At 39.0% G+C, this 22788-nt stretch overlaps 1 protein-coding gene across 3 annotated transcripts in view; it reads left to right on the plus strand.

Annotated features, from left to right (window-relative positions):
• Positions 1–3206: 3206 nt before the first annotated feature.
• Positions 3207–22788, plus strand: part of KCNT2 (potassium sodium-activated channel subfamily T member 2) — a gene marked incomplete at its 5' end in the record, with an annotated part of 138847 nt that continues 119265 nt past the window's right edge. For all 3 annotated transcript variants that reach the window (XM_080623137.1, XM_080623138.1, XM_080623139.1), the window contains one exon: positions 3207–3301. In XM_080623137.1, coding sequence (XP_080479263.1) covers positions 3207–3301 — 95 coding nt within the window. The remainder of the gene's footprint in view (positions 3302–22788) is intronic.

Genomic DNA, 22788 nt, shown 5'->3' on the forward strand with positions numbered 1-22788 from the left:
AAATAAGTAACCTAAAAAGGAAACCTAAATATTTTCTTTTTCTTTCTGTAACTCAATACAATCCAAGATTTATATCCAGTAATTAGCAACAAACTCAGTAACACAGTTCCTAGTTGCGTCCCCCCCCCTTCCGAACTTCAGAGTGAAGTACTTGAAAAGAGTCACCCACCTATATCTAGTCAGTTTGTTTTGTGGTTTTTAAAGAGATTTATTAAAGTCTATTTTCAGTCCCCAAGTCAAATCAGGGCTACAGATGCTTATGACACTTCCCAGGGCCAGAGTCATCCCAAGAGTACAGACCTACATTTGTTCCTTAAAAAAACCAAGCCTGGCTCACACCTTTTCATTAACAGGCAATGGCAGAAGGAATGCCTACTGTAAGCAAAGTGACCCAAGAGTTGATATATAACCTGTCTCCAGATGGATTTCAGTGTCTCCTCAGCTTTGAAGACATACATCTCCCAGCTGTTTTGAGTTGCTAATAAAGATACCTGATTTAGCTAACTAAAATCCCATTTCTGTCCAATTTTATATACTAGACCAGGCCTCATACTGTCAGACATGTAAAAACACAGCTAACTTTATACTGCAAAGATTTTGTATTACTTAGGAGTGTAAAATTAAGCCTTTGTACAAATTGAATTACTACAGTCTCAGTTATAAGTTTGCTTTTCATTAGCTCTGCTCAACTATTCACCAGGTTGCTAGTTTGCATGTCAGCAATTGCCATTCTGAAATGCATTTCCATGGTAGAAAAAGCTCAAGTATGAAAACAAATGTTAAACTGATCAGTGAATACGGAAAAGTTAATGAGGCTGTTGTTAGAAGGTACAATAGAGACATCATTAATTTCCCAACTGACCTAGGATTCATAGGCTTCAGGAAAGGACTACGGTTAGCCTAACCACTTTACTTTTATAACAAACCATTACAATATACAGGCTCCATCCCCCCTCAAGTTTTGGCAAGATGAAAAGATACCCAGGTAAAGAGAGGAAACAGTGTTTTCTTAGAAGAAATGGCCTGTTCAGCAGGAGAAGCAGCTGAGAGGAAAAAAACATAATATGGCTGAACATAAATATTCTCAAGAAGAAAGATCCTGGATTTTTATTTTTTCTTTCTTTTTAATTAAGGCTTTTAGAGAGCTCTGCCCTCAGAACACAGCATGGCAAAACTGGCAAGGTTGTGACAGTAGGGTAGTGCACTATTTTGTTTATTTCCCGTATCAGCCAAAGCAAAGAGTGAGCTACCTTTGAACTCTTGCCACATATGTGCATCTGTTTTGCTTATCTAACAAGCCTTTCTGAGAAACACATTGTAAATGCTGAATGCACCAAGCTGTGAAAGAGGGTAAGCATCATACCCCAGTGATCCCAGCACTTCACAGGACCTGGGATACAATACTGCAACTCGCTTAAAAAACAGCAGAGAACCTAAGCTTAGGAACTCTGTGCTAAAGAAGCAAGGAAAGATGCAGTGCCTGTAACAACAGCAGAGATAATCTGTGTCCTGAATTGGACTACCTTTTGGCTACTTTGAGAAGTCTTTCCATCATAGCGTGAAGCTCAGAGCTGGATTCTCAGCAGGGCACATTATTATGTGATATACACTCAAGCTGCTACTGTATGTGCCATATCAGCTTATAACCAGCTTACTTTCCACACAGAAATCCAACTAAATGTAAAATAGAAAGTTCACCCTTCAATATACAGTATGAAGGCAAGCGCCTAATTAAGTATGTGGTATTTAAACCACATGTAGGAAATAACTGCTTATTTATCACTTAGCCCCTGGTCCACCAGAATCTAAATTTGATTCTAAACTAACTGCACCAGTGTTAAGACCATGCCTGACTTCATTTTAGGAAAGGAATGCTACAACTGAATGGTTTAGGTGAAGACCTCATCTGGGGAGGCAAATGAAAGGCTGCCAAAATGTAGTAATATTTAGGTTTACCAGAACTGGGGCATTACATACCAATATGACAGTTAGTGTATATTACAGTGGATCTTTAAGAGCAAATCCAAAACACATTATTCACTATTTCAAGTTGGTGACGGTGGATTCCAGCAAATCATCAATCAGTAATACATCCTTCATCAGTCACATAAGAAACTCAAGTACTTCCTTGAGTGCCTCCTACTTTGCAGCATTGCCTACACATTTCAAGCACTGCAACAAGTCCCCTGTATGTTTACAGGACATGTGTCACCACTCCCGACATGTGCAACAAACCCCCAGGTAATGGAAAGTGGAAATTGACCAATGGCTTACCATGTTTGCACTTGTGACTTCTGAAGAGCTGGCACAAAACAGGATCAGGCATATGTCACTAACCAGATATGCCTGACTGATGAGCTACAATCAGTACAATGTGGGCTGCACAGAGGCCACTTATAGCCGCCTCACTTGTCAAACGCTGGAGCCTACATAAGAGTACTTCTGAGGACGTTCCGGGTGAGACAAGAGGAGGCTGCTGGCTGTGGGAGGTAGCTTGTGGGGGAACCCCATGAGCGCCCCCAGAAGAAAGGCTGGAGCCCGCAGAGCGCCTGCCGTGCCGCGGAGAGCGGGTGAACCCGCGGTTCGCCGACACCCGGCAAAGCCGCCTCGAGGGGGCTCTCACTCAACCGGCGAGGCTGGGCAGCAACGCGGCCGAAGAGCGGCAGAAGCCGCGGGGTACCCGGGGTGTTCCCGGGATGTCTCCTCGGCGGCTCCCGGCCTCACACCCGCCCCGAACAGCGGGGGACCCCCCTGCCCTAGTGCGCTAGCGAGGGACTTCCATTGGCCGGCAGGCAGAGGTTCCCTCGCCGTCACTGGACTATGCAAGTGACCGCCCACCCCATCGGCTCCCCCGCCCGCGGCGGCGCCAAACAACATTTGCATGGCTGCGGACAGCTCTTTTGTTGTCAACCGCGGCGGGCGGTGCGCGCGCGCTCGGGGCGGTGGGCGGGCGCGCGCGCGAGCCGCCGAGGCCGCCGCCCGCCGGCACCTGCTTTCCCTCGAGGCGGGTCGCGCGGGGCTCACCACCACCCCCACCCCCCGCGCTGCTGCGCGAGGCGTAACTTTGAACGCGGAGGGGACCGTTAAGCGCGAGCTCGCCCCACCGCTCCCCTCAGCCGCCGGCCGCCCCCCCGCTCCGGCTTCCCCCTCATCCCGCCCCGCTCCGGCGGGAGGCGGTGGGGCTGAGCGCCCCTCCTCCGGGCAGGATGGTGGACCTGGACAGCGAGGTGCCCCCGCTCCCACCCCGGTACCGCTTTCGGGACTTGCTGCTGGGCGATCAGGGCTGGCAGAACGACGACAGGTGAGTGCGTGCGCCGTCCGGCCGCGGGGATAAGCCCGGGGGGTGCCCGTCTGAGAGGGGTGGCCCTGCGGAGCGCGGCCCTGTTGCCGGCGGGTCAGCGCGCTGGGACGGCACGCACCGCTCGGCGGAGGCCGGCCTCGGTGGAAAACTTTCCCGGGAAAGGGATGCGAGCGCCAGCGGGGAGCTGCGCTGCCCCGCCCCTCCGCCGCCCACCGAGGCGCTGGGCATCGCACTGCCTTCGGGGCACCGCTGCTTCTGCAAAAGCACCTTTCTCTATACCCTACTACAACGGTAGGAGGAAGAGGAGGACAGGTGCGGTATCGTCTCCCGATGCTAACATGCACTGAGGGGAAACCCCACGCAAAGCACGCTTTTGCCGCTCGTCGGAAAGCCAGCTACCGAGGGCACTGGATGTTTTCATGACCGAGTGTGCATTATCCTTTACATGCAGTTTCTTTTCATGTGAGGACCCTGGGATGTAACTACCATTAGTTTATTCCTTTATGAATTATTCCAAGGACTGTCAGCATCTTTAATTACAAACAGATAGGAAAAGGTATTTGTCTCAAGTCAAATAATGTTTCTAAAAGAGGAAAGAAAACCCAAACAAAACCTTATATCAAAATAAACAAATGAACCAGGAATGCATGTTTAACTCAAAAAAGCTAAATGAATAGTATTGATGAACACGGACAGCATCACACCACTCTGACCATTCTGTTTGGTGTGTCTGTAGATTATTGCATGGTCCAGTCTAGCAAAATTATGTGTGAGATCCACTGTGTAGTAGTGATTTATTATGGTCAAATGACAGATAAGCAAAATTGTCTGGTACTGTATGAGGGTGTATTGGATTGATTTTAATTCAATGTATTTACACTGTCAGAACGAGTCTTCAAGCTCAGCAGTCAGAAACTTTGTTTTTAAAGCTGGTCTACATAGTTTAAATTTTAGCTACTTTCCTAAAGGAAGATGGATTCTCAGTGATGGTGCAATCACAAGATCATGCAGATATGTAACTAATTATTACCTTTGTTTAGGGGAATATGCTATACATTGAAGTAATTAAATGTTTATTCAGAGAGTTATGAAATGGTGAATGAAAAGATAGTTACAAAAAATGAATGCTTTTGGTTGGAAATGACAGCACTGTAACTACATAATAGAGACTTAAGATCTTAGAATCTCATTTCTCCTGCAATAGGTTAAAGAATGTGCAACCTTTCTTATTTTATCAACTTCATCTAACCAGAGTTTTAATGGTTAAAATAAACAAAATATTGTCTATATACCTCTTTGGACCACTCTGTGACTTAATGCTTTTTCCAGCTCTAGTTTAAACACCTGTCAAGTGCTTCCCTGATACCAGTTGTGTGACTTGAACTTTATGGAGTTACTTTCTATGGAAAAAGTGTTATCTGGTCTCAAATAGGAAATAGTCTAGAAGCAAGTGCATAAGCCATATAGCATCCATTTAGCTATGCGAATGTCTATTTCATGTCTGTGTGCACTTAACAAAGTGAAAATAAATAATCCTTTAAAAAAACCCCACCCTATAGCAGAATTCTAGCATAACAGTATTATAGAGCAGTTATTGTTGAAAATTGTATCAAAGGACTGGTAGAAAATGAATAGTTACTTTTAATTATTTAATATCCATACAAGCATTACAAGAAGATCTCTGTCACATCTGAAATATAAAGTATGAACCTAGGACTGGAAATGGCTAGTGGAAATTGCTTTCAAGGTCTTCAGGTATTGTCCCATGCTGGGGCTGCACAGCTGCACTGTAGCAAGAAGGCTGTGTGGTACTATCCCCACAATGCCATGAGGATTGTGCTTTACATTAGGTTGTGACAGCAGCACTCTCTCCTCCAGCTCTGCAAGTTGCCGTAGCAGTCTTGTTTGATACAAGCTTTCCAGTAACTGAATGAAGTCCATTTTTAAAAATCTTGAGTGTTTGTCTTTTTTTGTCCACCTTACAATAAGGTTCTGTCCAGATTCTTGTTGTCACATACTAGAGGATATCACTTTTAATACTGAAATACTAATCCAATTCCCTGTTGCTGGTATTTTGCTACTATCAATTATAAAAAAAGGATACATATTCTGCATAGAAATACTGTGAAATGGAATATTTAGAGTATTAGACATACATTCAGGAAATATTTAATGAGAAAAACTGCAGACCTGTGGGGACCCTGAGGTCAGTTTCTTATTAGTTATTAATGATTAGTACGACACAAGTATGTCCTATTTTTAGTTGTTTACTTTTTTGTCTTTTCTTTGTCTCCTTACATAAGTGGTTCAAGTTTGGTTTTGATGAAGCGCATCTATTGTACTGTATTCCAATTAGTGTGCAATATAAATATTGCCAAAGGTGTTGTTTTTAACCCTTTTAGTTGAATGGACATTAAGTATGAATGGAATATCTGAACACTAAAATACAGTTAAGTAGCCTTATAGAATGGCTACAAAATGGCAAGTGATCAAGACAGTTCATTTTAGGAGGTTATTGACCCTTGGCTGAAATGTGGTGAACTGGAAACAGGAGACAGAGCCTTTAGCGACATGATCTAGTGTGAGGCGCCCCTGCCCAAGGCAGGGGGATTGGAGCTAGATGATCTTAAAGTCCTTTCCAACCCTAACCATTCTATGATTGTTTCCAGAAACTATGTAGTTCTATTTGCTTTCAGCTCTGGCAGTCTGATCTGTATCAGGGGTTTTCCATCTCTGTGATCTGTGAATTTCAGGTGTTATCAGCTGAATGCTTTGTCTTCTATCTTAGTCCTGTTCCCTTTTTGATCTTCCCAGTCTGTTCACCCTTGAAGTCTCTCTTTTCTCCTTCCATTCTGCCCTTTATGGAAAGATGCTCACTTTTTGCTGGCTGGGAGGCATATGTTCCGTCTCTGTGTTTCAGATTATTGTCGATTCTTCAAAGTGAAGAGGAGATGGAATTATTCCTCTCTTCTGCCACAAACTACCCAGGATTCTTTGTCACTAAATCACAGTTTTGATAGCATAGTTTGCCAGTAAGTAATGTGATAGTATTTAATAACAAATATGATGGATATGATTGAAATGATACTGACATCTCTTCTTTTTTTTTTTTTCTTTTCCTTATTTCTGACATAAGCATTGTACCCAATTTTGAAACCTGACTGGTTATGTTTCCTTAGGAGAAGAATTTGATCAGCTATTTCTTTTAAATGATCCTGTCCATTTATGAAATGTAGACATGCTAAAATGCTTACCTGAATGTAACAGGACTAGGATTACAGAAATTTTGTTTTAGATATAAATCATTTGGAAACGATTTGTGATGTTCTTTTTTTTTTTTCTTGAGTACTTCTGTGGTGGAGCATCACTTGGGCTTCTTTTGGGGTTTTTTGTGTGTCTAGCTCACAGTCCATTTTTTACCTATACTTCTCCAGTGCGGTAACATCCATCTCACTGCTTTTGCATTTCTCTCCCAGAAAAATAATTCTACTTGCATAGCTTAGATTCCTAACCACCCTTGCAGTTGTCTTCAGTAAGAGGTGGGTTTTGGGCTGTCATATTCCACAAACCACCAAATCAGATTGCATATTATTTTTCATAAAAGAAGTTGCTGTGGGCAGAAGAACATGGTGAATCTTTGGCAAATGCATTTGTTTGGTAAATACACTATTTTTAATAATTATCAGTCTTGAATTTGCTGAGTGCTTTTTTCCTGAAAAAAATGGATGTAAAAACCAGTTTTGTATTTTGAAGGGCTAGATTTTCAAAGGACATGGCTCCCTTGAAAACTATGGAGGGGTGAAGCTTGATGCTTCCAGTACACACATTTTATACTGAATATATATTTGAAAAGCTTCCTTAGGACAACATGTAAAAGATCAGCCCACAAGCTACAGTGTATGCATGTCAAGTGGGTGAATTCTTTGGCAGGTAGGGTAATGTAACAGGTTTCTTCTGGCTGTGTAAATATCCCAGTCACTGGGCTAAGGGTTAAGAGAAGATTGAGTCATCTTCTTTTTCACTAAATTTGGAAATATCACTAATATCCTTTTGCAACTCTCACATTTTACTTTCATTATTGAAAGTATCTGAAACTGAAATAATCTGTTTTGATTTGCTGTATAGTCTGAGATGTTTCTTGACCATCATAATGCAATTTGTCTTTCAGTACTGGGGAAGGGAGCAGAAATAAAGGGAGAACTTGGTTAACACAACAAGTTATTCACCTGTTAATACAGTGAGGTTCATTGTATTGTATCATTTATTGTAATAGTAATATACAACGGTAATCGTTATTGTAAAAGTAAATTATGTAATAAAACATTTCATAAATCTCCTGATCATCAATCCTTAGTCTTATCAGCAGTGTTGAAGAGCAACACAAATAAAAGTAGAAAATATCCTACCTTGTGAAGACCTGATATGTTTAAACCTGGTAAATTTGCCTTGGAGGAGGGGTGAAAAGAGGGTATTTCCCATGTAAGCTTTGGAAAGATACAATGAAGGGGTTATTCACAAAAAATACTTTCCTGTGTACATATATAGTTACCATGTACATCAAAATAACTAAACCACAAGACACTGGAGGTGTAAAGAAAAAAATCAGTTAAAAATAGAAAAGCATTTACATGCTGTTGGTAGCACTGCTTTTTTAGTAAGGTCAGTCATAGAAATTCAGTGACTGAGTATGTTGCAGAGCACACTTCACCTCACAGTCCTTAAACCATTTATGTAAAGACATCTAGTCCATTCTTTAGAAGCTTATAAAGATACAAGAGCTGTATTTGTTTTAGGAAATTCAGACAAGCCAGGAAAGTTTCCCACCACTGAAGCATGATCTGTTATACTAGTGAGCTCTTCAAATTTTCGTTTGCATGCTTTGGCCATAGCTGGCTAGCCAAAACTATATTGAACAGTGCAGTGCTGTTGTGGTTTAACCCTAGCAAACGCAGCTGCTCACTTACTCCCCCTTCAGTGGGATGGGGGAGAGAATCATAAGGGAAAAGTGAGAAAACTCGTGGGTTGCGATAAAGACAGTTTAGTAGGTAAAGCAAAAGCCATGCATGCAAGCAAAGGAAAAGTAGTAATTCATTCACTACTTCCCATCAGCAGGCAGGTGTTCAGCCATCTCCAGGAAAGCAGGGGGCCATCACACATAATGGTTACTCTGGAAGACAAACAGCATAACTCCAAACATCTCCTTCCTCCTTCTCCCCCCAGCTTTATATGCTGAGTGTGCATATAAAGTGTGTATATATGTGTCCATATATGATACGGAATATGCCTTTGGTCAGTTGTGGTTAGTTGTCCCATCTGTGTCCCCTCCCAGCTTCTTTTGCCCCTCTAGCCTATAAAATGTCTTTAAAATGTGCATATATGTCCACATATGTTGACTTCATTTAGTCCATGACTTTGGGCTCCGTATGTTATGGTGGTCACTCAGAACAGGAGAGGTTATGTGTTGCGTGGCGTTACTGGGCACCAAAGCCAGCTCAGATCAGGTCACTGCTGTACTTGCACTGCTGCTTGTAAGGCTTGTTCTCCATTAGTTCATGTGGTTCCTGCTATAGTAATTCCCTTAACATGCAGTTCAAATCTTGGGTTAGTACAATGTAAAGGTATTGCCGTTACAGTCTCTACCATGGGCCCTTTCTACTGGGTTTAACATTCTAATAAACACCTCCCCTTGCCCTTGTTCTGGGTTGGACTTACCCACATACTGCAGTTCCTTGGGGGTCTATCTGCTCCAAGTAGAATTTTATCTGTGAGCCACAGTCTCTCCAGGGCTTTACCTGCTGCCACAGCCACAGTTGCTTTGACGTGCACATGTTCCAGTGTGGCCTTATGCATGGGTCACACTGCCTTCAGAGATACACCTGCTTCAGCATGGCCTTACTCATGCTTGCAGTTCCTCCAGAGCTGTACTTGCTCTGTCCTGGTCTTAACCATGGCCACATGGTGCTCATGTACATGACCTCATGTGCAGCCACTAATGCTTCAGGATGTACCTGCTGCAGCGTGGACTTATCTGCAGCCACAGATGATTCAAGGTGTACCGTCTTCATTGTGGAGGAGGTACAGGTGGCATAGAGATGACCATGACCACAGACACTTTGAGATGTACCTCCTCTGGTGTGAACTTATCCAGAGCACAGATACTTTGGGGTGTTCTGCTCTTTTGTGGACTCCTCCACAGGTCACAGTCCCTTTGACTGGAGTTCACACTGGAGAGCTGCACAGAAACAGCAGCGATGCCCTGGCCATATGCCAGCCTAGTCGCATGGCCATTGCTGTTATCAAAATGTTCCCAGGCACAGCAGAGTAAGATAATAAGCAGTACAACCAGCAGCAGAAGCAAAAAGCAGCCACTAATGAGCACTAGCCTCTGATACACAGTAAGCAAAGCAAGCAGTATGGTAAGTATGGAAGCAGTCCGTTAATAGCTGAACAGCAATAGAACCTATAAATTTGATCTAGCACATTCCAGTCAAATCTGCTATTATCTTGAACACTTCAACAAAAAGGACTTTTGTGGTTTAACCTCAATTGTCAACTAAGGATCACACAGCCCCTTGGTGGGATGAGGAAGAGAATCGAAAAATGAGAAAATTTGTGGGTTGAGATAAAGACAGACAGTTTAACAGGTAATGCAAAAGCCATGCATGCAAGCAAAGCAAAACAAGACATTCATTCACCACTTCCTATAGCCAGGCAAATGTTCAGCCATCTCCAGGAAAGCAGGGCTCTTTGGTTACTCAGGTCTCATGGTTACTCTGAAAGACAAACACCGTAACTCCGTATGTACCCCTCCTCCTCCTCCTCATTTCCCAGCTTCATATCCTGAGCGTGATGCCATGTGGAATGGAATATCCATTTGGTCTGCTGTCCCAGCTGTGTCCCCTCCCAGCTTGTTGTGCACGCCCAGCCTACTTGCTGTTGGTGTGATGTGAGAAGTAGAAAAGGCCTTGACTCTGTGTAAGCACTGCTCTGAGGTAACGAAAATGTCTCTGTATTATCAACAGAGTTTCCAGTACGAATCCAAAGCATATCCCTTTACCAGCTTCTATGGAGAAAATTAACTCTATCCCAGCCAAAACCAGCACAAGTGCCAGGAATGATTTGGCAGTTTGAGCATCCAAGGAAACACTCCGAGCCAACAAATCGAAGGTAGTCACCCAATTAGGGAAGCTGAAACCATCTTCTGAAACTTACATAGACTATTTTGTGCCATTTAATGTCACTGCCTGGGAACGTTCCTGGGCAAGTTAACTTAAGCACGTACCCAGAGAGGATCATTTTATCAGGAAGGTAACCTCTACACTTTAACACTATATGCTGCTTCTCCTATTTGTTCCTCTCTTTCTAGTCTCCTATGTTTTCTGCACAGTCAAACATTCAAATTATGCATATATGGTGGACTGTGCTGCAGAGAGATCCATTTGTAAAGTATAGGCTAGCTTATACATGGTGCCTTCCATTCTGAAGTAAGGAGTATAGCCCTTATACATAGGCAATAAGTGTGTTTTGTCCTGGAGTCCTTAAAGAAAGAAAACTTCAACAAAAAAAAAAAAAAAAAAAAAAAAAAAAACCAAACCCCTTTCTTCCCACATTTTAGAGAAAGAAAAAGAGAAAGAAACATATGGATGTTTTTAAGATATGCAAAGTGAGATTCATTCTATTGACTTCATAAAAATGTATATAGTGTTTTTTGTTTCCTGTACCTTTACACTTTCAGTCCCTTTGGTTTTAGGTAAGATTAAGCAGTATGTTCGGCTTTCTTTGGACCCTACACACCAAGGTAAATTTTATCAATGCTGAATATTTCTAGCAAAATTAATCAAGAGACCATCAAGTACACATTCCAGCATTGAATTGATGAATTAATACACTGTCACATGAAGAAGTCATTCGACAATCAAAATACCTGTTTTATACTATTATTTCATTCTATTGCCTGTTGAAGCATTGTATACAGAGCTAATATGTTCTAGGAAGTATTACTATTACTGTGACACTTCAAAACACATACAGCAAACAGAACGGAAAGAACAAAAAAGAAACAGAAACCAAATATATTTTTCAGCCCCCACCCTGAAAACTGTGTATTTCATAGCTTTTCTATATGCTGTTGCATTAAATTATAAATAATTTTTGTCAACAAAAATTTACATTTTTCTAGTTCTGTATTGGTTTTTCTTTTCAGTATATATGTAAAAAGACCCATTAACTGGTACTGGAAATAGATTTCAAATCCTGCTCCTGTATTGAGATGAAAATTGTTATAGTGTATAATTCCATAGTAAAACTATAGACCTAAATTTGACCTTTGTGCGAGAACTGTTCTTACATTGGATACTTAAAAGATTAAATTAAAATTGGCTTTCCTTTTTGATGTGCTTACTACATAAGTGAACACTACCACCTATCTGAAAAGGAGAAAGATTCAGATAATACAGAACACCTCCACACATCACTTGGACAATTGTCATGTCGACTAGTGACTTTCAAGGAATAGCTCCCTACTGTAAATCTCAGAAGGCACTTTAACAGTCATTTATCATAGTGTGAATTAATGAGGAAAGTCCTCCCTTTGCCTTTCCCTTTGGAAATCACCTGAGATTGTTAAACTAAAAGGAGATAAAAAGCCTACACATTTCTGAATCAACTGATTTAAAATATCTGAGTCTAGATTCAACTTGAACAAAAATTCTATTATGATTTTCTCAAAATTTGATTATGGCTTCTTCAAAATAATACTTCTCTTTCCTTCAAGAAATACTTCAGTCAATTTGTCTGGCTTTCAGAAAATATGTCCTGAGTTCTTCCATTGAACAGAGGCTACAAAATAAAAGGACTTAAGCAAATACTGACAAATTCATCTTGATTTATCCTGGTACATGATTTTTCAAAACAAAATTATTTAGAAGCCTAAATTCTGTTTTCACAGCTCGATTTTGATTGAAACTGCTCAAGATTTTAACAGACTAATTCACAAAGACAGCGTTTTCATATTTGCAGTGAATATTTTGCACATACTTTGCACAGTAGTAGTTGGAAAGTTTGAGTTGCTCTAAACCCCGACAAAAATTGTTGCAAGTACAGGCCAAGCCCTTTCTCATTGCGCAAATGCAACTAGATTAAAAAAGGATTAAAGAAAAACATTAACATTTGTAAAACCACTGCACTGACCATACCAAGAGCCACTTTAGTGGCTGGTGAGTTTAGGGGTATGGTCTCATATATGTCCATACACACCTTCCTTCTAAATTTATCTTAGGATTGAGTCCCTGATATAGATAAAAGAGGGAATCAATTTGTTTGTGCGGAAGTAATACTCTAGAAGGCGGTTCTGTCAGCCTCATGCTAATTTTAGTTTTAGCATCATTCTTGCAACAACAGTGGAATGTTTCTTATGTTCCACTTAAACTGGGACACACTGGAATTGAGAGAAGGACAGGAAAAGAGAAGAGGAACACTTGAGTGCTGTGACAATTGTATCTCTCTGAGGAAGATGGTGGTGGTATGGCCCCAGCAAAAGTTTTCTAGTGCAGAAAAGGTTTAAGTGTCTTAGCTTAAAAACTCCCACAGATCAAGCAGCTTTCCTCCTCTGGGACAACATGATGCAGAGTTTGTAAATGTGCTTGGTACTTCAATCAGTACTTAATTATACACTTATTACTCTAAGGCTCTTATTTTTCCATCTAGAACTTGATTCATACTACTTTACATCTGGCAGACACTATAATACTCCCTGGGGAACTGAAGCAGTGCTTTCCCAAATGGTTTCTGTCTTAATTTTATGGTTATTGTTCTGTCACAGCCAATGATTATGATTATTTTTTTTATAACAGTAAACTTGTGTAGTGCACTATGCATTACTGTCAGAAACGGTAAGATTGATTCATATTGTCTCATTTATTTGGTAACAAAGAAATAGATCATTTGGAGCACCAGAAAAATCTGAAGCTTCAAAATACCTTAATTGTAAAATGAATTTGCCAACCATTTCAGTGCTGCACATTCAGTTTTTAGACTTCAGTTAAAGGTGATCTTTTGTATTGAATTCTGATTTTTACAGTATGCCCAAGTACTTGTACTAAGCCACTAAATGCATTGAAAGTGGATTCTTATATTTTTTCAAGAAAATGGGCAAGGTCCTTCCTGGAGGCCTACACACCATTATCCCTTAACCTCTGTGTCATTGGAGAGAATGCCAGTCCAAAGGTTCTGCAGCATAGATCTGGTACAAAATGCCTTAAAACAGCTGTTAAAGATTTCAGCCTCCCCAGTGCAGTCATCTGCTAATTATGTTAGCAGTCAGCTTCCTGGTGGGAAGTAGCAGTAAAACAGAAACAGTCATTAAGAGACAAAACCCAGTGTTTAGACTCACAGATAAAAACAGTGATATTATTATTTACTCAGAAGGATCCCTTGAGGGACAAATCCTGCCTTCACTTACAGAGATATCTGTTAGGAAGAGCTGTAGCTGTGTGGTAGAAAGCAGGTGGCTAAGTCTGACATTGTTGTGCTTGACTTGAGAGTATCAAACTATGGTAGAAGGGGAAAGAAGGCATTAGGTTAAGATCAGTGCAAGTTATCTACCCAGTTAGCAAAAAGAGAAGGTGCCTACCTCTCTGTGTCTTACAAGTCTCCCGCTAGTTTTAGCCATTAATAACTATGTATCTAACAGCTAGCACGATGATCATATGCCTACCAGGGGCAATTACATGATCTGAGCAACAGTACTCACTGTGGATTAGCTCTGCCGGGAAAGACTGGCCTTGCCTCCTAGACTCTGTACCCTGAGTCAAACCACTTTGTCTTTTTTGCAAAGAAAAGAATTTGCCCTTTAGCTGTTTTTGATGTTAAAGTTAATAGCATTTAGCGTACTTCAAGTAGTTTTAAGTTAGAGCTCCTTCAAAGTATAGTGATTGTTAAAATATTTAATAAGGAGTAAACACTATAAAATAGTCTTACTCTTTTATTGTTCTAAATAGCCAAAAATGTTCTAGAGATTTTATGCTTTTTTCTCACTTTGTTTTCTCTTCCCCTTGTGATTAGAGAAAACTGCAACATAGATAAAAGCAGTGTTACCAAACCAAATCTGAAACAAATACAGATGGGAAAAACCAAGAAGCTGACTTGCAAATGGAAAAATATGGTTATATTTATTCCTTATGTGACAGCACTTGTTAATACACAGTATTCCTTGACTCTGGAAGGTATTTTAGTTTCCTATCTTCACACCAAATTGAAAAGAATCTAAGGGCACTGTTCACTTACCACTATTGCCCTGTAATTCTCGCCATCAAGCACAGTAAGCTATAACACAGATGGTATAAAAGCTAAGCTCTGCATATAGCTGAGTGTACCCTTTTGGAAAGTGAGCAAGGTACTTTTTTCACTGTGTACAATAATCTAGTGTTTGATCACATGTTAAAATGGGTTTAACTGGTTAAACAAATCACTTTTTAAAAGGCATTTTTACAGATATTGTCCAGTTTTTAATTATTTCTTTGATCTCTCAGTAGTCATTCAAAAAAGATAATACAAACACAAAACGTGGAACAAAACATTCCATAATATGCAGATGTGGATTTGTCAACCAGGTTTTATAAAGACTGTAAAAATCTAAGTAGATTTTTCACTCACCTGAGTATTATAAAAGTGAAGGCTCTCTCACAAGAGTAGTTCCAGACATCATGTATCTCTCTGACACTGCGGAATTAAATTAAAAACTGTATTTAAAGTGACCCACGTGATGATTTATTTTTATACTGAGACCGACCACAGATTGCAGGAAAATTACAATTTAGCTAAAATGTTATGAACAATATCCAAAATGCACTGAATTAATTTAAAAGTCTTGATTAGTTTTTGCTTCCCATTTTTCCTCTTATTTGGCAGTTCACAGATTAGTCTGAGTCCAGGAAGAAACCTACAAAGTTAAATTTGCGCTGACATTATGAATCTATTTAATACAATTAATTGTGGCAGTTACTGTTTCTGATTAGCTCAACTGGTCAACAGAATGTTGGGATTTTAATGTGATGTTGGCAGAGCATTTCATGTGGTGGGAAGAACAAGGCTGGCTACTGGAAATGTTTAACAGTATAAAGGCAGTATCTCTAAGGCGAAGAGGGAACTTTCATGGAATAGGCAGTCTTCTGACATACACCGCGGGCTAGTAAGAGACTGTTCTGAAGAGCCTTAGGTTTTGCTCTTAATTTAAGACAAAAAAATAGCTGTTAGGAGATCACCATTATCAAAATTATGAGGTGAAAGTCATCTTCTAAGGCAGAGGTGACTGGGAATGTAGAGTTGTCTAGCAACCTGCTGCTACTTGACTTCAGGCTAAGGTGAACTGAGCATTTAGAAATTCCCTTCTTTTCTGAGATGGCAGCATCACTTTACAGTGAATAGAAATGGTCAGTGATAGAAATGGTGATATGGAGAGAAGTAAGTACTACTGTGCCTTCTTGTATTACCTTAGACATTTGATGGTTGATTATCAGACCTCCTGATAGCAATACAGCCAGTCCAGTCCAGCTCATAAACACAGACCTCTCCTCATTCTATCCATATATTCTATCGAAGTCTGATCAGTGTTAAGATCTATACAAGACTCTAAGATGACATAAAAAGGACATGGAACTGTTGGAACAAGTCCAGAGGAGGGCCACGAGGATGATCAGGGGACTGGAGCACCTCCCGTATGAAGACAGGCTGAGAAAGTTGGGGCTCTTTAGCCTGGAGAAGAGAAGGCTGCGTGGAGACCTCATAGCAGCCTTCTAGTATCTGACAGGGGGCCTATAAGGTTGCTGGGGAGGGACTATTCATCAGGGACTGGAGTGACAGGACAAGGGGTAACGGGTTAAAACTTAAACAGGAGAAGTTTAGACTGGATATGAGGAAGAAGTTCTTTACTGTAAGGATGATGAGGCACCGGAATGGGTTGCCCAGGGCAGTTGTGAATGCTCCATCCCTGGCAGTGTTCAAGGCCAGGTTGGATGAGGCCTTGGGTGACATGGTGTAGTGTGAGGTGTCCCTACCCATGGCAGGGGGGTTGGAACTAGATGATCTTAAGGTCCTTTCCAACCCTAACTATTCTATGATTCTATAACAAAACAACACCTGTCCTAACCCATCTCACCAGTTAAGTTAGCTAAGGACATCTTAAATAATTTGACTCTTATCAAAGCCAGCAAACTCTGAAATTTCTGCATTCATTTAGGAAGTCATATTTAAGGGAACAAAATACAGTTTAGATTGAACAGGCCAATTTTGTGAAGGCATCTGCTAAATGATTTTCTGAACACGCTGAATAAAGATGACAGAATTAAACTTTCAAAATATTGTAAAAATGGTTATTTTTCTTAATTTAATGAAAATACTATTAAAGCCATGCCATATGATTAATCAGGAAGTGTAATAGCTCACTCTGAGTAAGGAGACTGAGATTTATATGAAGTCTGTAATTATATGTACCTTTAGCTGTGGAGAGAACAGTATCAGATATGTGAAATTTTAGAGATAATAATGACTTTTAAAATATTTGTTCTATCATAAGTTCTGAGTTTTTAAATCATTGCCACTCCTTAATGAAATATTTACAGTTTGTATTAAAATGTTGTAATTTTTTAAAATGTAAACCAATAATCATATACTATGGTTGTACTGCGTAGCAAGCTGCGTTTGAAAGAAAGCAATTCACGACTACAGTTAGATATATTACAGTGTATACATATATGAAGATGAAAGCATTACTTCAGAAACCTTATGTATTTTATCCTCCACCAGTATGACAACATTGAAGCCAAAGCACTTTCAAATACTAAAGAATGAAGACAGATATGTATCAGTGCACAATTCTTTTAGAAAGTGTCATCAGCAGGAAATGCCATCAACATTCCTCTTTTTGATTTGGTAAATGGAGTCTCATTACAACCTTTCCTTCCTCTGTGAGAAACCTGAGGGGAGACACCTACCATTGGTATTGGACTTTTGTTTTACACCTTTTTCTGAGTCTTTGCCTGGATACTCCTCCTCTTTGTAATTATCTGTTAAATATTTGCCTTTGCCTGCCTGTTAAACACATGATCATGGGAGACTGGAAGCATATACAGTTCCCACAAATTCCAGGAAATTGTGATAATCTCAGATTCAGCTCTGTATTTCTTGGATCCTACCTAATTTAATATTGCTTCTATTGGTAGAAGGAAAAATATAGCTTGCAGAGAAAATAAATGTTTGCACGAGAAAAATCTAGTTTAAACCATCTGATGTAAATGTTATTCCATGCTTCAGTGTATTTTGCGACAATCAACAGTACGTATTTTCGGAATACAGTCCAAAAGATAATGGTATAATATTTTTAGTTACTAAAAATTCTAAAAATAGTAAACTTAGGATCGTTGTCTTTAAGAGTACTATTATTAACTAATGGTCTTTCTCCTTTGGGTATTCTGGTGGCTATTAGTAGAGTCAGGAAAGTGCTATAAAACTAGACTTCACTGTGTATTGCTGTGTGTGTGTGTGTTTTCCTCATAAATGGAATTTATATGAAGGTAAAGAATGCTCAGAATTAGCTAAATATTTATCTTAGATGAGGACTATGTATGTATTGACCACACAATTCAGTTAGTAAATTTCCATAATGACTTTCAGAAACTCTGAAGTTTCTGAAAGCTATTTTAGTCCTTCCCTCAAAAGAAACTGAAGAAATGCTAAATTGTTGTATTGAATGGGGACTAGATGAGAAGTTGCAGAAGGCTTTATTTTAATTGGAAGTCTAATCTCTTCAAAGCTGAAAAATCTTTTTCAAGTACCTTTCTGCTTCACAGATCAAGTAAAGATTCACACTCCAAAAAGTTATGTATCAATTTTCACTTTACATCATACAGCAAAAAAGAGATTTCAGCATTTATTCCCTATTACAAAACCTAATGTAGATAACCTGTAAAAGGCATTGTTCCCTAGAAATTATATACAAATGAAAAACACACCAATACTATTCCTTATTTGTGATGTGCCACTCTTCTCCTAATCACCTTCACCTCCAACAGATTTAGAGTTGAGACTATATATTGTGGAAGCAAAACACCAGCGATTTATCCATCAGATTTGCCATGCTACCTAAAGTGGATATGTACAAATACTGATCTGTGCAGCAAGACTGTAAAATACTGCATCAATCTTGTACGATACTGTTTTAGTCAGAGTTTCATTCCCTGTGTATCATTAACTATTCATCAAAATACTGTAATAACACTAAATCTGCATGAAGAAAGTCAGCCACAACATGTTCTGAGCGTTATGGAGAAATGCGACACACACATAACCTACAGCTGCTTTTTAAGTAACTTGCAGAGATTTTAATCTTTTTGCGTTATCACCTACTACTACAAGTAGACCTGTTTATTTCAATGGGAATATTTGTGTCTTAGTCTGAGTAGAGAGGTTATTTTCCATTGAAGAGATAGCATATCAGGCAACACAGTATTTTGCTTAGTCATTAGTGACAGCTTTAGTCATTGCACCTTGACCTGATGTAACTTATTAAGGCTCCAGATATAACTGCGCAGATTTTTGAATACATAGAAAACTCAAAGCTAGCTTCAGTTCCCCTTGTCTAAGAGAATGTAAACTGGCTAATATGGCATATCAGAAGCCTGAGAATTTTAGTTATATTATGAAGCAAAGAATGTCCAACATTTCTTTTAACTTCATTTATTTTAATTTGGAAACTACCTCAGGCTGAATATTACAGTGTCAAATAACGAACTGAAACTTTTTAACTTTAGAACTTTAACTTTTTGCACTTCAGCTGTGTATTATTTTACCAAAGCAATATAGATAAAAAATAAAAGGTAATCATCAGCAATTTTATTCTGCAGCTGCATTATCTGAACATATAATACATGTACCTAGGAATACACAGTGTTCTGACAGCCCGTTCCAGATGTTTTCCTTTCCGCTTGCCAAAGTAGCTTATCCTGTATCTCAAGTATATGGCAGTGCTGTTTGATCACAAAGCTGTGTACCAGCTCTGTTTACCGAGGTCAAAGTCTGGTTATAAATGCCGATGAACACAGTTTTACATAAATGAGCAATATATTCACACCACTGAATAAGAGTTGAAGTATATAGGCTTATTGTTCCTTTGTTTTGCAACTGAATATTTGTGTACAAGTTTCAAAATATTCATTCAACCTGTAATACAGCAAAGGTGCACTGCTAATTAGCCAGTAGCTACATTTATTAAACAGCACATTTAAACCACCATGAACAATCAGTGCAGGGCAAAACATGAATACTCCATCCTTGGCGGTGTTCAAGGCCAGGTTGGATGAGGCCTTGGTTGACATGGTTTAGTGTGGGGTGTCCCTGCCCATGGCAGAGGGGTTGGAACTAGATGATCTTAAGGTCCTTTCCAACCCTAACTATTCTATGATTCTATGATTTCTGTTACTTTTTTTAGTATTCTTACTGTATGGATTCAAGGCCAATAAAGATAAATTTTGTCTTGCTTACTCTGCTTCTGATTTAATAGGTACAACCAGCCTCTTGACTATGTCTGTAAGAAGTTACCTGGCTTATTCTGTTAGGATTCTCTCTGTTCGGTCTAAAGGAACATTGTATGTTCATTATGAAACGGGATTTTGTACCATTTTATTTTTCAAGTTAAGTTACCTTCCTGTTCAGTCAGTTCTTACTCTTTTCAACTTTCAAGCTAATTTATTATATTAAAAGCATAAAAAAAAAAAATATTTCTTTAGCTGAAATAGCATTTTTACTGTTTCCAAATGAAAATGTCCCCTGTAAGGGCAGGCACTCACTTTGTGTTATATCAACCTTGTTTATTTACTTTTTGGGTTGTTTACTTCTTTTCCTTACTACAAGTATTTGATTTTTTACCTTCAGTATCAATCTCCAGAGAGCCTTTTCAAATGCTTTATAAAAGTTTAAGTACATGATGTTCACTTCAGACTTCCCCCTTATCTATCTTTTCCAGTTATCTCATAATGAAGCAGAGTGCTACAGCTCGTACTCTATTTATATTTGTCATTCGCTTCATTCTTAGTTTGTTCCCAGCCTAAATCCAACTTGTAGGTCTTGCATGGGTGCCATTTACTCTTTTTCGTGTCTCATTGACGTTTTAACCAATACTTTTATTTTTATCATTCCTAATGTACATCATAAGACTATTTAATTGCCTTTTTCCATGATTTTGTTTAGCTGTGCTATTTTTAATTCTTTACTGTTATCACTAATACTGTGATTATGAAATACGTCAATTCAGTATCTGGCATTGAAGCCCAGTCTGTGTGCCTGGAAACTGCTGACATTTTAGCAATGTTAGGAGTATGACAGCCAGAATATATAAAACTAAGAAGAATTATGATATCCATTGAATAACATTAACCATATACCTGAGAATACTATACATATGCATACTGTTCACACCCAGTTAGGAATTGTGTGAACATATTTGTGCTAAGAACATGGCTTATGCAACTCCACAGAAATTGAAATCACACTGAGCATGATCTCTTGTCCATTTGAAATATTAAGGTGCTGTCCAACTTAAATGGCTATAAAATTGGATCCTTGAGACTCTTACATCTTAATTTTTTGTTAAAGCAAAGTATTCACAGGAGTTTGTAAAGAGAAAAATGGGAGGAATAAAAGAACATTGGAAGGAAAACATTGTGATTGTGATATAAACAATTGTGAAAATCTGATTCTGAACTTCATAAATACTTGCCTCATATTTTTATTATTTGCATTTTGATACAATCCAGAGACCTTGAGTCTAGGTAAGACCATTATAGAAAAGCACTAGAGAAACAGAGGAGCTTGTGATTCCCATTTCAAAAAGAATATGGCATAGGTCAAGCAACGTGCTTCAGGTAGATGGAGCGCAGGCCCAAGATATATAGATCAAATATGAATCACACAATGAAGAATTCAGGAAATTGAACTACCCCTCATCCTGAAGACATGCAAAAGACTGGTATTTGAGAAGCACTTTCAGAGAGAACATTTGAAGATAGCAAATATGATAATGGAAGAATGCCGAAAGGGAAAATAGACAAGGTTACAGCAGTAAATGGAACACAGCCTTCCTCTAGACAGAGCAGGGGCTTGATAAACTTCATGTGTCTATGTGTGTTCGTGCAGTTGAGTAAGACAGGAGATTCAGCTCTTGACTGTGGGTAACTACTACTTCTCTAGAATCAGTTTAGCACAACAAAGAAGTGCTAAATCACATTAAAGCCTCTTTTTAGGTATACTGTGTTTATGCATCTTCTTCCTTGTACTTCTTTCAAACACAGCTCTAATTATGCCTGTAAAGGATCAGTTTTGATTTTTGTGAACAGTACAAATTGAAATAGGAAATCTACCATCCTTTATTTTAGTAAGCTAACAGTGTTTCAGTTGACTGTAAATTTATACAGCTGCAAGTTAAGATTTTTTTCTAATTCTCATTGTTAAAAGGGTGAAAGCTCTTACAATATTAATTTTTTGCCAGTCATATTTTCCTTTACTCCATTAGGTTTCTTTTAAAATTGAAGAGTGTCTGCACCAAGGCAGACTATTTAGTCTGTTATTGAACTGGTCTGTTTTGTCGGTTATTTAGCAGGCAGTGAAATGGTAATGCAAGAGCAGAGCAAGTAACACACTGTTGCTTATTTTAATACATCCTCATTCTGTTATACCTCTTTTCCAACTTTCCCCTCCATCAACACTCAGCCCATTCCCATGTCTATTCCCATATTCTGTTTTGTTCTTACCATCACTATAATTATTCTTGAAACAAATCATCAACATTTTCCTAATGATACCAAAGTGCTCCTGTTACTGTGTTCTGAAGTGCTAAAATGTGTTCTGGAACTTATGTGTTAGTTAACATTATGTAAATATTATTAGACAGCCTAATACAGGCAGCGTGATTAAGGAAAGGTTGCAGAGAAACATCTGTACTATCTTAGACAGAAGTAACTCATGTTTGCGAAATGGGCTCTGAGTAGATGATTATTAGCATGATCATATAAGCAGCTTCAAATACCCCTGTAGGAGTTATAACATCCAAACAGTGACAGATGTATGATTTTTTCATAATCCACTTGGAAATATTTCAGCACTTAAGAAAACTCGTTAGGGATTTCATCTATAAAAATATTGTCTCCATTTAGAGAATTTTGAAAATAAGATAATCACATTTGTCCAGATTTGAAGGAGACAAAAATGAACCAACAAATTTATTTTTTTAAATGCTATTTAGGAGTATATGAATTCTGCAGTTGCAAAGAAAAAAAAAATCTGAATGAGTGTGTGATAGAACTATGACAGCTATCATTACTGTATCATGAATAACATAGATATTTTACAGAATCAGTGGAAGACCTATCCTAAAAGGCTCACAAGTTAAGGATGAGTGATGGAAGTAGGTATAGTCAGCAAAAGTCTGGTAATGAATACAG

This window comes from Psittacula echo (genome assembly GCF_963264785.1).
Source record: "Psittacula echo genome assembly, chromosome: 7".
Classification (NCBI taxonomy): domain Eukaryota; kingdom Metazoa; phylum Chordata; class Aves; order Psittaciformes; family Psittacidae; genus Psittacula; species Psittacula echo.